This window comes from Python bivittatus, unplaced genomic scaffold (assembly GCF_059951505.1).
Source record: "Python bivittatus isolate LINGU-HERP-01145 unplaced genomic scaffold, Pbiv_v1 ctg000080_np1212, whole genome shotgun sequence".
NCBI classification, from domain to species: domain Eukaryota; kingdom Metazoa; phylum Chordata; class Lepidosauria; order Squamata; family Pythonidae; genus Python; species Python bivittatus.
The window spans coordinates 7,140,175-7,154,722 of record NW_028277035.1 but is presented as its reverse complement, the minus strand read 5'-3'; the positions used below and the strand labels follow the sequence as shown (position 1 = coordinate 7,154,722).

At 35.0% G+C, this 14,548-nt stretch overlaps 1 protein-coding gene across 3 annotated transcripts in view; it reads right to left on the bottom strand.

The window, feature by feature from the left end:
* TBCD (tubulin folding cofactor D) overlaps positions 1-14,548 on the bottom strand; it is a 183,534-nt gene that overhangs the window by 39,223 nt on the left and 129,763 nt on the right. For 2 of the 3 annotated variants that reach the window (XM_088133453.1, XM_088133454.1), the window contains exons 22-27: positions 13,034-13,094; positions 12,655-12,677; positions 5,549-5,580; positions 3,491-3,553; positions 2,458-2,534; positions 1,083-1,164 (exon numbers count right to left, since the gene is read on the bottom strand). In XM_088133453.1, coding sequence (XP_087989579.1) covers positions 1,083-1,164; positions 2,458-2,534; positions 3,491-3,553; positions 5,549-5,580; positions 12,655-12,677; positions 13,034-13,094 — 338 coding nt within the window. The remainder of the gene's footprint in view (positions 1-1,082; positions 1,165-2,457; positions 2,535-3,490; positions 3,554-5,548; positions 5,581-12,654; positions 12,678-13,033; positions 13,095-14,548) is intronic. The other variant, XM_088133455.1, reaches the window with a different exon arrangement.

Here is a 14,548-nt window from a genome sequence, read left to right as displayed (position 1 = left end):
TTTAACAAAATTAAACCCTCTGGGGGAGATGGGTGGCATATAAATTTAACAACTAAATAAATAAAATTAATAGCAACAAGCTAAGTGAAGCTTTTTGAAGAAGGAAGGGAAAGAAGAGGCAAGCTCTGAAGCAAATTTAAGAGAAACAAAAAATGAAACTTTAGGCTGGAGGGATCAAGAAACTATACTTAACTATTACTAAATGTAAGAGAGAAATTGGGTATTTTCCTTTCCAATAAGTGCACTTTCATCCTGTAGGCCAGAACTTACATCTAAATCTCAAGGCAGCAGGTTCTGTTGATGAAGTGCGCGCCTAACTATACACAGAAATTATACTTGTTTTGATAGTTTCATGCTGCGAAGATACAGCCTTTTGATCAGATATTGTAGCTCCTTTGAAATTAAAGGACAATAGTTGGGATATTAGTATCTCCCTACAATGACATTTTAGCCATTACGCTTGTCCTCTCCAATACCTGTTATCTGTCGATCAGAAGCATAGAAAGGCAGCAGATAAACATCCTCCAGCAGTGTTCTAGTCTGTCCAGCTGGTGGCATTTGCTGGTAGATGGACCATATCTTTCTAGCTCACACATAAAAGCCTTCATCTTTCTACTCCTTTCCCGTCAGTTGTACTTTCATTAAAATCTGTGCCTAATTTAGGCCTCTTTTTGCTATTAGCAAACAATTTATAGGATTACTTTAAATATTATTATTATTAAAATAACTGATTTTCACAATGTAGAAGGTAAAAGGAAGGGTTGATAATTCAGAACTGCCTACATAATCATTTAACTGGCAACTGTTTAAAGTTAAATGATATTGTCCTATATATCTGAAACTCAAAATTATTTCAATTCTGCAAAGTATGTCTCCTTTCAATTAATACATGTTAACTTCTGTTACTTAATTAAAGTTGAACATAAAAGTCTACATAACTGGGTTGATCCTGAAAAGCTACTAACCACTGAGATGTTGATTTAGTTCAGGCTAGTTTGGCTTCTGCTGGAATTCTTTTTAGTTAGCAAGATATCGTAAGTTGTCCCTTAATAAAGATAGAAGTGAATCTTGTGAATCGTTACCTTGCACAGCTGGATTTGCTCCTCCCTCTTCATTGCAGTAATATTCATTACATAGAGCAGCTAATGCAGACACTGCTGACTCCTAAAACAAAAACAAAACCACAAAAATATAAAATGCCTTATCTTTCAAATGCACTCTAAAGGAACAAACAATTCTACCATAGAAACACCTTGCAGGCCCTCTGCAAAAGTCCTATTGTAATGTGTCCAGCGTCTATTCATGCAATCATTATGACTATGTCAAATAACCCATTCATCTGAGATTTCACATAGTTGAGTAACACCTAACCGTATTCAATTGTTCCAGTTTAGGAGCCAGAAGCAAGTCAGGCTAGTCAAACAATGCTACATTACAAATTATCCTGAACCAAAACCTCCATTTAGTAGGAGGATGGGAAGATATTGCAATTAGTTTTAGTATTACCCTGATGGCTCCGAAGGGATACCAATGAATTACATTTCAGTACACTCCAGTTATAGCCTAAACAAAACAGTGTTACCTTTGTTTAGTGTTTTGTTTTGTTTTTTTAATATTTAATCAATACCTTTGTTCTCTAACTGTATAAAATTTGGGCCAGTGACTATAATAAAGTATTTTACATTCTGTCAATAATTTATCTGATTTATTTCAAGTTGGTATGCTATATACATTGCCTATACCTTTAAAACAGACAAAAATAATACCTAGACATCCTGCATTAACAGAAGCAATTTAAACTTTTGGCATGAATGTATATCCATGAAGTGATCCTACTGATAACCCATGAAGGGATATAACATTTTGAGAAGGCACAGAATGTTGTCTAACATAGATGTTTCATAATACTGTCATCAGCAAAAGTGGCCACTTTACTGTTCACCTCTAACTCCAGATCATGTATTTGCAAGTTATAAAGCATAAATCATGGTACACACTATGGGAGTAGGGGAAAAGTTCTGTTTACATCTTTTCACTGCAAGGAATGTTGATTTACATCTACTCTCTGCTTTGTTTTAGAAAACCTAGAAATTTAAACTGTAATACAGCAACAAGCAAAACATGATATTTAGACTTATTTAGATCAATACAACTTGTATTGTCAGTATTATAGGGACATTCGCTTTCAACTGATTACCCCTCTTTTAATTAAACTCCCCGGGCATTCCGATAATTTTTACTTGCATTATTTGTTAAATAATCAAGACAATTCTATTTCTTTAAAAGCTGCAAAATTTTGCTACATAATGTGTAAGCTTCGCCCGGAAATGGTTGCTAATAGTTATTGATGAAAGGGGTAATATTGTTGTCTGTTTTATTGTATGTATTTTTATTGGTCAATGACTGAAATAAATATGATGATGCTGATGATGATCAATACAGATAAAATTATTGTACTTTTACTTGCTGTCTTGCATTGCTTGAAATAAGATGAAGGCTTTGTAAACTATCATTTATCAGCCACTGCCAGCCATCTGAAGAGAAAGAAAATATATTTAGTAGTATACTGATTGCATTGCTTTTTAGCATATAATCTTTTTACAAATCCATACAGATTCAAATTCCAATTGAAATTTGTTTCAATTTCTTTTCAATACAGGTAGTCCTTGCTTAACAACCATTCATTTAATGACGGTTTGAAGTTACAACGGTCTCGGAAAAAGTTATTTATGACCTGTACTCGTAGTTACAACCATTGGAAACCATAGCACCACCCACCACGGTCACATGATCGCCATTTGCTTTTTTTTATGATGTTGTTAAGCAAATCACCATGGTCATTAAGCAAATCACATAGTCATTAAGTGAATTCCAGCAAAAAATGTCCATTAGCGAAGCTGGATTCACTTAACAATCACATGATTCACTTAACAACCATTGTAAAAATGGTTATAAAATCGGGTCTGGTCACATGACTTGCTTAATGACCGCCCTGCTTAATGACCAATTTTTAGTCCCCATTGTGATTGTTAAGTGAGGACTACCTGTATTATGTTTTTAAAAGATGTTCCACAAATAAAAATATCTGCATAAAAAGCTGCCTGAATAGCAGGCATACAGGATACAGAAAAACTGGAAATGTTTGTTTAGTTTAAAATATGTTCCATATTTTCCTGTTATTGCCATCATTCTATAACATCTCCAACTGGCATCAATGCCCCTAACTTTCACATATTGAATCATTCTGACATTACTGTGATGAATAAAACTGAATATAGCAAACATGGCCACAGCATCAAGATGACAGGGACAAAAAGAAACATATCAAAACTTGAACCACTCTGAATTACATCTTGTGACAGCAGAAAATAAAGGAATTTACATGACCATACTCTTGTTAAGTGAATTCAATAACACTGTCTATTTGGCTAAAGTTATAATCATCAATAAACAGACACAGTAATTCTACAACATGACAAACATCACTTACTAATTATAGGATCTTTTCTAAAAGGCATTTTTGAAAGTGATAACTGTTCAATCAAAGTGCAGACTAGAAAACAAGAAGGGAAAAAAAGAGCAATCAGAGCTGCATTCACTGAATTAAATGGTATTTATAAACATTTTCACACAGGGTCATAGTTCAAGAAGTCATACTGTTATTACTACATAGTAAATAGCATTGTATGGCAAATGTGTCAGCAGAGGGAGATACTGTATGACAGGGAAAGATGACTACTACAGAGGAAGGGTGGTAGGAAATTTTATTCTTTACTGCAATTCTGATCCACCACCCTTAACACAAGGTTCTGAGTGCTAGATCACTAGAGGCCTTTATCTCAAGCTGGTTCTATTGATTGTCAGGTCCATTTGTAATGAAATGTCTTTTTGTAATTTGATTTTAGAGGAGAAAGTGGACCTGGCATTTATCACCCATATTTAGCTGGGAGAGAATAGAGGGGTTCCTTGATCTGAAATTTGCCTGGCTGGGCTTCAGGTAGTAGTACCTTCAATACTAGGGTAGAATAGGAAGGGTGCAATGATATTCCATGAGAATTTGATGGTGCCCATATTTGTTCTGTGATAACTTTATGGTGGCCTGACCTATTGTTCTGCAGGTGATCAGATTGAGCTCCTATACTGTATGTGAAGTTCTGAGCCAGAGTCAAGCTGGGGGTGTTGCTGCTACATCTCCTCAGTTTCCACAGTCTACTAAGCTTCTTTCTTGAGCTCTTCAACCTCATCACTGGGCCAGTGATAGATTTCCTCAAGCTTCAGATAATGGGGGATGTCTGGGAATTCACGGATACTGTGATAACCATGACCTTGTCCCAGTCACCATGGTCCCAACTCACATGGGCCGGACACATTAAATCTGGTCCTTACCTTGGAGCAATTAGTTTGTGACTTGAGGGTGGATCAGATCAGACTTAAAGTACAAGGCTACCACTGAGCACTAGGAGGGGACAGATCTATCAAGATGGTCTGCTCCAGGCACCTTATGAAATCATAAGAATGTTCTTAGTAGCACCTCCTCACTGTGGAATTGTTTGGCTCCCAAGATCAGGACACCCTCTGCCCTTCTCTCCCTCTCCCTCTCCCTAATTTGATGTCCTCAAATATGCTGGATACATCACCCTGAAGGCAGCACAATGGCCAATCTGACTACCGAATTGTAGGCCAGCACATCTAAAAGGCATCAGTTGGGGGAGAGGACTACATACTACTCATATCAAGAATTACTCATTACATCTTCATATATAGATATGGCATGCAGAAATTCCAACAAAAAATCATATTTCCTAATACCCAAGCATTCCTTTATTTGAAGGCAGGGGAGAATTCCTGCTTGCATAGAGTTCCTTTTTAACTAGAGCCCCACCACACACATGAACAAGCCCCTTAAAGTGGTGTTCAAAGAGAAGTAGTTGATTTTGACATCAAACTGGCAAGAAAACAGGTTATTGTATCTACATTTTGTTGTACTATGGATTAAAAGCAGGAATATGAAAAAAATGAGAATTATCCAAGATGCAATTAACACTAAATCTCACTTTTATGGATGGTAAAAAGAGCTTTAATGGCATATTAAAATTCTATTCTATGTACTAGAAATGGGACAAGGTGGCTGTTGGTCCACTAAAGAGGAGCAGAATGTTTGCCCCTAAGATCAAATCCTATCAATCAGCAATAATCTACCAACTGAGCTCTGCCTTCAGCTCTACCTTATGTTCTGCAGAAAAAAGAACAATTGATGATCACTAAAATGGTACTAAAAAACTATCAGTCTGGGGTTTTATCATGTTTTAATTATACGTTTTCTCAATTGTTAAGAAAAATATATATTTGGTACAAGAATTTTAGATTAAGGAGAATGGCTGAGGTATACTTTAAGAGAGAGCTATGCATTGGGCACAAATTAAAGAAAGGTTAGCAAGATATTCAGTGAATCAGAAGGATAGCCAAGTTTACATTACATAATCTCAGAACATAATATTTCTTTCCAAATTATATTTGTAAGTAGAATGTTCTATGTCATGTAACATACCAGCTGGCCTCATTAGTTCTCCACCTAAACCTCTGGGGAAAACAAAACAAAACAAAACACTGATTTAAGAAACAACATCACTGTATTTTGCACTGACATGACAGAAAAAGGAAGTGAAAACTGATATATGAATCTAAACTTGCCTGTTTTGCCAAGATTCAACGCATCAAGGCTTAATATACAGCATATGCATACACAGCAAATACCCCATACCCAACACTTCTCCACCTACTCTACTCCTTCCTTTGCATGAGTCACAAACCAAGTCAGAAATTGAAATTTCACTGTTGCTTCCCATTAATTGCAATCTGTGGTTAAGAGCTTGCAAATAACTCAGATTTAGGAGTCAGTTTTCAAACCTGGATCAAAATGGTACACATCTTGATTCAGATGTATCCTGAACTAAGCTTACAAGTGAACTGCACAGTTCTCAGAAAGAGGAGAAGAGAAGCTAACCAGGCTATGTGGAATGGGAATAGTTCTGCAAACCAAAATTTATTAAGGTAGGATTTGTGTTCACAAAAATTTATCTGATGTGCAAATGCAATTTTAGAGTTATCCAACAACCAAATCCAATTGTACCCTCATTTCATTACATGTTTATAAAAAGTCTTTTAAAGTCAGCTTTCTGGCAACTCTTTTGGACTATTCTATGGAAAGCATTAGCTGAAATGTGCTGGTATGAAGCTGATCCCACAAGATGGCTATTGTATTATTTTTGAAAAATAACTTTTACTTCCTTAACAAACTCAATTTTCAATTTTAAAATTTGACTTCATTATTTCTTGTCCATCTGTGATTTATCCAAAACTTTAAAGTACAGTATTATATTCCAATATTTTATGCCATTGAAGGCAACAACTAAAAACCATGACATATGCCAAAAGGGGCTTATTGCATTTGCATCCTCCTTTCCCCCTAATGTACAGTTCAATTTATATATATTGTATTATGTTTCAGCTTCATGCTTTTTCTCATCAGCACTGATCCAATTAAGTTGGGCAGAGAATCACATCACATTTGAAAATACCTGTGATAGGCATGGAAAGGAGATGCTAAGACTGTGGGTGTCTGCTATGATACACACTTTACCCCTGAATTGTTTGTCAAAGGATTAGAGAAATAAAACATGATCAACTAGAACACAACATTAATTAATGTTCACCAAGTCAGGTTAACTAGACAGACAACAGCAGGAAGGAAGAGACATCATAGTTAACAAATCCCTAACACTCTTGAAATGAGTTTTTGGAGAAATGAGGGGCACATTCAAAGGAGACTGCTGTGAATGTAGCCAGATTACAGGCTACAGATTCAGTCACAATCCCAGAGAGAGAGAGAGACCGACCGACCGACCAGGTCATATACAAGCGAGATTAACACAGCCCTTCCCTCAGCTGGAAAGAGAAAAGGTTTTGGTATTTTTAAAACAATAGAAATTGCTGGACCAATGCTGGGATGAAGTGGGGATTACTCTCTAACAACCTCTGACAAATAACTGGAATAGCCAAGAAACTGGGGGAAGTCCAGGTATCTGAAGCAAAGAGAACATCATTTCAAGTTTTCTATTTCTGTACTAATCAATAAAAATGTTCTAGCCAGGAGTTTGTGCTACATGCTTAAGATTTCTGTGTTATGCTAAAATTTAAATGTTCCTGTTTCCCTTTGTAAATTCAAGAATTGTGTGCATCTTCCATTCAAATCTCAGGCTTGTTCATGAATGTATATTATTTCTGTAAAAGCTTCCAGCAATAATAATTTGAAAATCTCTCCAGTGCAGAGATTTCTGCCAGAAACCTAATTATTTGTAGCAGACCAGCTGCCAGCCCCTTGAGGTTGACTAGATCTAGAAACAAATTCCACTAGATTATTTGAACTATTGAGATATGTCACTGTAACAGAATCTTGCAGGCCTGGTTTTCTTTTTCTTCCCTCGTAAACGCAGAAAGTCAGGGAGGAATCAATTTGAGTCTCTTCCTAATGCTTTTCCTGTTTCTGGGACTCAACATATGTTTTTCCACACACTCCTGCAACTTTCTCTGAAGAGTTTCTCCAAGGTCATCTCTGCGGCTTCCTTCATCAGAACTATCTTCTTGTCTGCCAGGAGCACTGTTCTTCTAGAACTTTTCTTTTACTTAAACTGCCAGATATTCTAGGCAGCTCCACAATATATATCCTTGAATACTGGAAAGAATACTAAACACTCCAATACATTTTAATATTCAAAGTTGAAAAGGGCTTTTACTGTATATATTTTCTCTGTTTAAGGAAAAAACAAAGTTTGATTTGGTTCATCTTCAGTGAGATTGATGTGTCTCTCAAAAGGGGAAGGGAACGGCTCAAACCTCTAGTCACTGTCTTTGTGCTACACAGCCAGGAGGTGGCAGTACTTAAGTTATTTTCATTTTTTTGCATTTCGACTCTTTCAATTGACAAAAAGACAAGCATAAGGTGTGAGAGCCCTACATCTTAAACCCTAGGATTAGGAGGACATATGCCAGGTGAGGTGCCCTCTAGAAGTTAGATGGTGGCAGCAGGAACTACCAAGCAGAAGATGAAGCCAGAATGTGAAGACCCAGAGGGCTTCCAGAACAGGAGGTGTGAGACCTCCAGCCTTCTATTCTACAAATGTATCTGAGACCTCTGGACACTTGGAAGTTTTTCTTGAAAAAACAATGATCAATTACTAATCCATTTATCTCCTCCTTCCTTCCTTCCTTCCTTCCTTCCTTCCTTCCTTCCTTCCTTCCTTCCTTCCTTCCATCCATCCATCCATCCATCCTCTAAAAGAAATTTATATGTTTGCTGTAGCCTCCTTCTATCTAATTTGTGACATAATGTAAGCTGGATGATTGTAATAGTTCAATAACAGCTAGTAAGAACTTCAAGAATGACTGATTTTAACCTGAATCCTTCCTTTTGCATTTCATTCATTCATTCATTCATTCATTCATTCATTCATTCATTCATTCATTCATTCATTCATACATACATACATACATACATACATACATACATATATTATCACTGGCTGTGAAATACCACTGCTTAAAGCCCCTTCCCATATTAGTGGTAATATCTAAAGCCAACCTAAAGCTACTAAAAGCATGTATAAGGGTTAGAAAATGCTAGCATATTATACTTGCATTGTTTTTCTCTTCTTAAATTCATAGCTGTATGATGGAACTGGTAGAAAGAATTCCACTAGTAAACAACTTAAATCAAGCAAAGTACAATTTTCTAGAATAGCAATTATGCATTTTGAAATTCTGGAATTCACTTCAAGTAGTACAAATAACTATCTGTTTAGATTGCTTTAAGAGGGATTAAACAAATTTATGGAGAATAAGGTATCAATAACTATTAGTCATGGTGACTAAATCGTATCTCCAAAATCAGAGATATCAAGGATACCAGTTACAAAAGAACAACAATGGAAGAGGGCTGTTGCTAGCTGGTTTTACATAGAACCTGCTTGTTGGATTTTCATAAACATCTGGTTGGCCAATATAAGAATCATAATCTTAGCATAGATAGATCTTTAATCTGATCCAGAGGGCTTGCCTTGCATTTTTAAATTTAACATGACAGCAAGTACTAAGGGAAAAAAAGAGCATAAAAAGATTATGTGGAGATAACTAATAATAGATGAAAAGAAAAAAAGAAGAAGCTAGTATTGCACTGAGAGGTAAAAAAAGAAAGAAAAGAATAAGTTACTCTTTAAAATCTTTCATGTCTCATGACTTTATATTAGGGGGGTGCATGGACTACCTCCATCCAGTTTGGTAGCCTATTCTGGACTCTGGAAATGGTGTAACCAAGTTTAACTTGTTTTGGTGGTTGCTAGCAGATCTGAAATATAATTTGTAAAACTGTACCTCTGTTCTCTCATGGGGAAAACTCAAATGTCTTCAACTTTGCTCTTCAACAAAATGGAATGAATATTGCAAGTAAAATAGAAAATTATGCATAGAAGCAGAATACCAGATCCCATACACATCTAGTATGTTATGTGTCTTTATATATCTGATTTTAAAAGGAAAAAAGGTGCTGCAACTTAGTTGTTGTGGAACAGAATCTGATTACATTTCAGTGAAAATAACATTGTGGTGGGAATACCCATCCCCACTTTCAGATGGACAGAGTGAAGTTCTTTGCATAAAGGGAATGTGTTTAATAAGAATTATATTTCATTTTATGGGTGTTGGTAAAATATATAAAGGATGAATCTGTTACTGTTTTCCAAATAATAAAAGCAGTCAATCACTAGTTAATGCAATTTAAACAAGACCATGACACAGCAGTTCATGTGAACATTGAGGCAGAGTCACACTGTGCAGCACATGGTAAAATAAGATTATCTCTCCACTAGGGATATGCAAAACATTCTGAACTCATATCACTTCGAAGCCATTTACTTCAAGCTTGAAGCAATGGCTCATTTCAGTCTTGAAGTGCCTCATTTCAAGGGCAAAACTTTCAAATAAACACAAGATGGTCTCATCATTTGAGAAGCACTGTGATCTCAATCCAGGAATATTTTAGATTTGAATAATTTCAATTTTAAGGTGTTCAGTATAGACCCTACTCTTCAGCCTCCAGGCTATTATGATTGCAATCACTAAATAGTGATGTGATCACTGTTTAGATTTAAGGGCAAAATTCCCAGGTACTAAATGCAATATTCTTTTCCTATCACAGCATTTTATATTAACTCTCAATGGGTTCCCCCTGTTCCCCCACCTCACATCTGCAAGGCTATTATACTTTGCAGCATTTAGAACTCTGGATAAACTATATGGGACTGGAACTTTGTGGGATTCCCAATTTAGAACACAGAAAATTCCTAACTACTTTACCCTGGGGAAATTGAATATAATCTGAAATACAACATTCTTCATTGGCACCAGGATTTTACGGAACCCAATACATACATTAACATTAACTCGGCTAGTCAATCAATTCCACTATTACTGGATTTTATTAAATAATCCTTCGGTTTATCTTGCAAATCATTTAATGATCTTGTGCTCTACAGTTTCCAGTGAGACTGCTTTCTTCTATGATATATAAAAGAATACATAAAATAAGTGACTTTTGCCAGAGTCATTTATTTACCTAACAAACAGAAATCAAGCACAGGCTAGTATAATTATTTGGTCCTCTGGGAATGTGTTTCTTATTTTTGTAACAGAAATCCTCATTCCAGAAATCAGTAAATGCGACTGGGAAAATTTGATTACTGATATGCTATGTCAAATGATTACTGTTATTTTGTTAAAATTTCAAGAAATTACTTCTCAGATAGGAATCTTCATGGCACTGTGCCTTTATTATACTCCATAAAACTAGTTGAACTTGTTTAGCAATGCTGTCCTATTAAAAGCAAAGGAGCTCTTTATTATAAAATGACCAAAAGACTAATGCTTTATATATTATTTAAATATATAAATTTATACATTTACATCTTGAAAATCTGTAAAATGCCTACAAGTGAATAATTTTTCTGGATTCACATTATTTTGAAGAAGAACACAATATTATTGTTTAAGGATTCAATATTAGGCACCTCATGTCATCAATAACTGTACTGTAATTCTGCAAACAGTGTAAAATTAACACTATAACACAAATTCCACTATAACACAAATTCAAATCATCTGTATAAATATGGAACAATTAATAACTCTGTATGTTACATACGGTTCATATTTAAAATAGTTATTGCTCTCAGACAAACAAGAAAATTTTTATTTTCCCCAAATACGTAATATTATACAGGATGGCAAACCTATACAAGGTCATGTCTGAATATGTATCTAATATATTCTTTCTTCTCCCTTTGGAGATTGGGTATGAATAGCAACAAATGTGGCAGCCTTTGGATCTGAACAGTTCAGGATTTCAACATGTGCAAGCTTGTAAGCTCATCCAAGGACAGCCCCATAATAACGCTGAAAAATTGCAACAGACTCCACTTGCTACTACTGTAATTCTGCCAGACACTTCTTTCCTTTTTTTCCTGGTTACATGTAGCATATATTTGGAGGCAACTGCATAATGCATCCCCTTTAAAAGATACATTTTTTGTAATTTGCACACCAAATAATGCACTGCTGCCTAGTAAAGCACACATCCATTCATGATGATTTCTTAGAAGTAGCTACAAGCTAGTAAATAAGATATTCAGGTAAGTAAGAATCAGGTGGAAAAAAGAAAAAACTTTAGCCTTATGTATTTGGGGTGGTGTGCAGAATATAGTGTGTACATTTGTATACTCATACACAGCAATCTATATTCTGTGCTGTTAAAAGGAAGGATGTTCTCTATGCAATTGCTTGAGGAACTACTAGAGGCAAACCGTTTTTATTATTGAAGGCTAAGAACAAAAGTTTAATTTCCCAACTATCTAAAAGCTCTTGGTTCTTTCATGAACCAATGTTATGTGTTTCAGTGAACGCTAATAGTGATTTTTTTTTTCTTGTCTAGGATGACAAAATGCTGTCTACTTTTTAAATAGCTCATTGGTACTATAAAGTCTATGCATATCCTTGTAATACTTCGCCACATACTTCACAGGATAGGTATCCAACATGAATGAACTTCTAAGATGAGCCTGCTCCATTCCTGACAAACAAATCTTCTTTATCACAGTCATGGTCTCTATCACTAGAAGCACTTTCATATAGAATTCTTGGATTATATTTATTTCTTATTTATTCAGGACTATTTTATATTGTATTTTTAATTGATTTTAGCTTCTCTGTAAACCGCCCAGAGCAATTTTTTAATGAGATGGGTGGTGACAAATTACATATTTTTAAAAATTATTTTTAAAAAAAGATTCCTTCATTCATTCATTCATTCATTCATTCATTCATTCATTCATCTAAGTATGTGCGTGTGTGTGTGTGTGTGTGTACACAGTATAAAGGGAGGGAGGGAGGGAGGGAGGGAGGGAGGGAGGAAGCTTTTTTTTTTAATTTAAAAACAAAAACTGTAAATTCTTACACAAAAAGGATTACATATTTCAGAAGCATGTTTATTTATTCCTCAAAAACTCATTCTCAAAATTATAACAGTCGATTTGACATTAATTATCTTACCTATACAACTGACGACGACAAAGCTGTAAAAGAATGGATTTTACATTAAGAATTTTCATTGATTCCAGTGCTTTTCAAACTGTGGATCATGAGTTTGTTTGGGGAAAGGGGTGAAAAGAAAATGTATTACTGGATGAGTTTAATAATAACAAACACTTCCGTTTCACCTAACAACCTTTTTTCTTTCACTAGGCCACGGTAAAAGAAAAGAGATAAATTATCAATTAACAATGATAATATGATAAATGTGGCATGGCTTCAAATTAAGTCCACTGCTTTAAACATTGTTTGTATTATTTGTTAAATAGAAAGGCATTTTTTCCTATTTAAAAGGTACATCTGCAAAAATAACTTTTCAGTAGACATAATATATACTAACCTCCACATGAATTTGCTTAAGTCCTTCCAAAGTTTTTTCATCCAAATAAAATGAAATAAGCCTGCAAAATTTAAAAGCATTTTAAATCAATGTAGTATTATTTGACATTAAATAGTTGTAGCAATTTTTTCTCCAAGTAGCTATTTGATTCTTTTTTAAATGTAAACATTGTGAAAATTCTGTGGCTATTATCAGCATCCCCTCCCCACACATGAACATCAGATTTTCCTCCCAGTATTTTTAATTCTTGGTTGTGATAAAAGCAATTTTTTTGCTAGGTTCATTTAATTTATTCTAAAATTATGTTTCATAGATTCATGTTCAATATCTCCTTTCTAAAACCTGATTTTAACAATATATAAGATAAACACACACACATACACACACAACCCCAAAGGAGCACTTCAAAAGAACAGGAAAATTACCACATACATAAATTTCCAAAATCTTAACAAAAAATCTTTGCCATGGCAAGTGTAGATAAATAATCAAAACACAAAGCCGAGGATTTTTTTGTTTTGTTGTTTGTTTTTTGGTGCCTTTGAGTCAGCATTGACTCCTGGAGGCTGCCTGGACAAGTCCCTGCAGTTTTCTTGGCAAGCGTTTTGGAAGTGATTTGCCCTTGCCTCCTTCCTAGGGCTGAGAGAGTGACTGGCACAAAGTCACCCAGCTGGTTTTGTTCCTAAGGCAGGACTAGAACTCACAGTCTCCCCGTTTGTAGCTTGGTGTCCTTAATCACTACACAAAACTGGCTCTCTCTAGTAATTTTAGCACCTTATATAGTGCAACTAACCCATCATAGTTCTGAATGGGATATAGAAAAAACACTGTCTTCACTCAATACAAAATAAAGAATGGAAGACCAACAGATTAAACTACATGAAGCATGATTTCAAGCCAACTGCTGCCCTCTATTCTGAAAATACGTATTCTTCCACCTACCCTCACATTCCCTTCAATGCAATAAACTATCTACCTACCCTTACTTAGGTAAAAAAAATACCATGCATTACTCTACAACAACCCATAATTCTAATCCTTTAAGTTTAAAATATTACCCAAAAAACCTGAAAAAATATTGATTCACAAATGATTAAATTTTCTAGTTCTCTAGTAACTATGATAAAGAAACAGAGGAAAATGCAGATAATGGTTTGCATCCTATATCCATCGGTTATTGGAATAATATCTGAGCCTTGGTCCCTTTGTAGTGGCTTTTAGAAGACTGATAAGGAGAAATCTCTACAGATTTTCACTATGAGTAGAAGTCAGATGTAAAGAAAAAGAATTGAACTATGCTGGGCATATACTCACAGTCAAAGTACACTAAGCATATACTTCTCATTAATAATACCCTTTTGTATCTGATGAATGTGGACTCCTAGATAGGAGTTCACATTTAATAACAGAATATAGGAAATAAATAATTCAAAATAATTTTAAAAATTGCACTCATGAGGGGATTTACCTAACTAATGGGTGAAAAAATAGTAAGACAATTTAAACACTGTTATA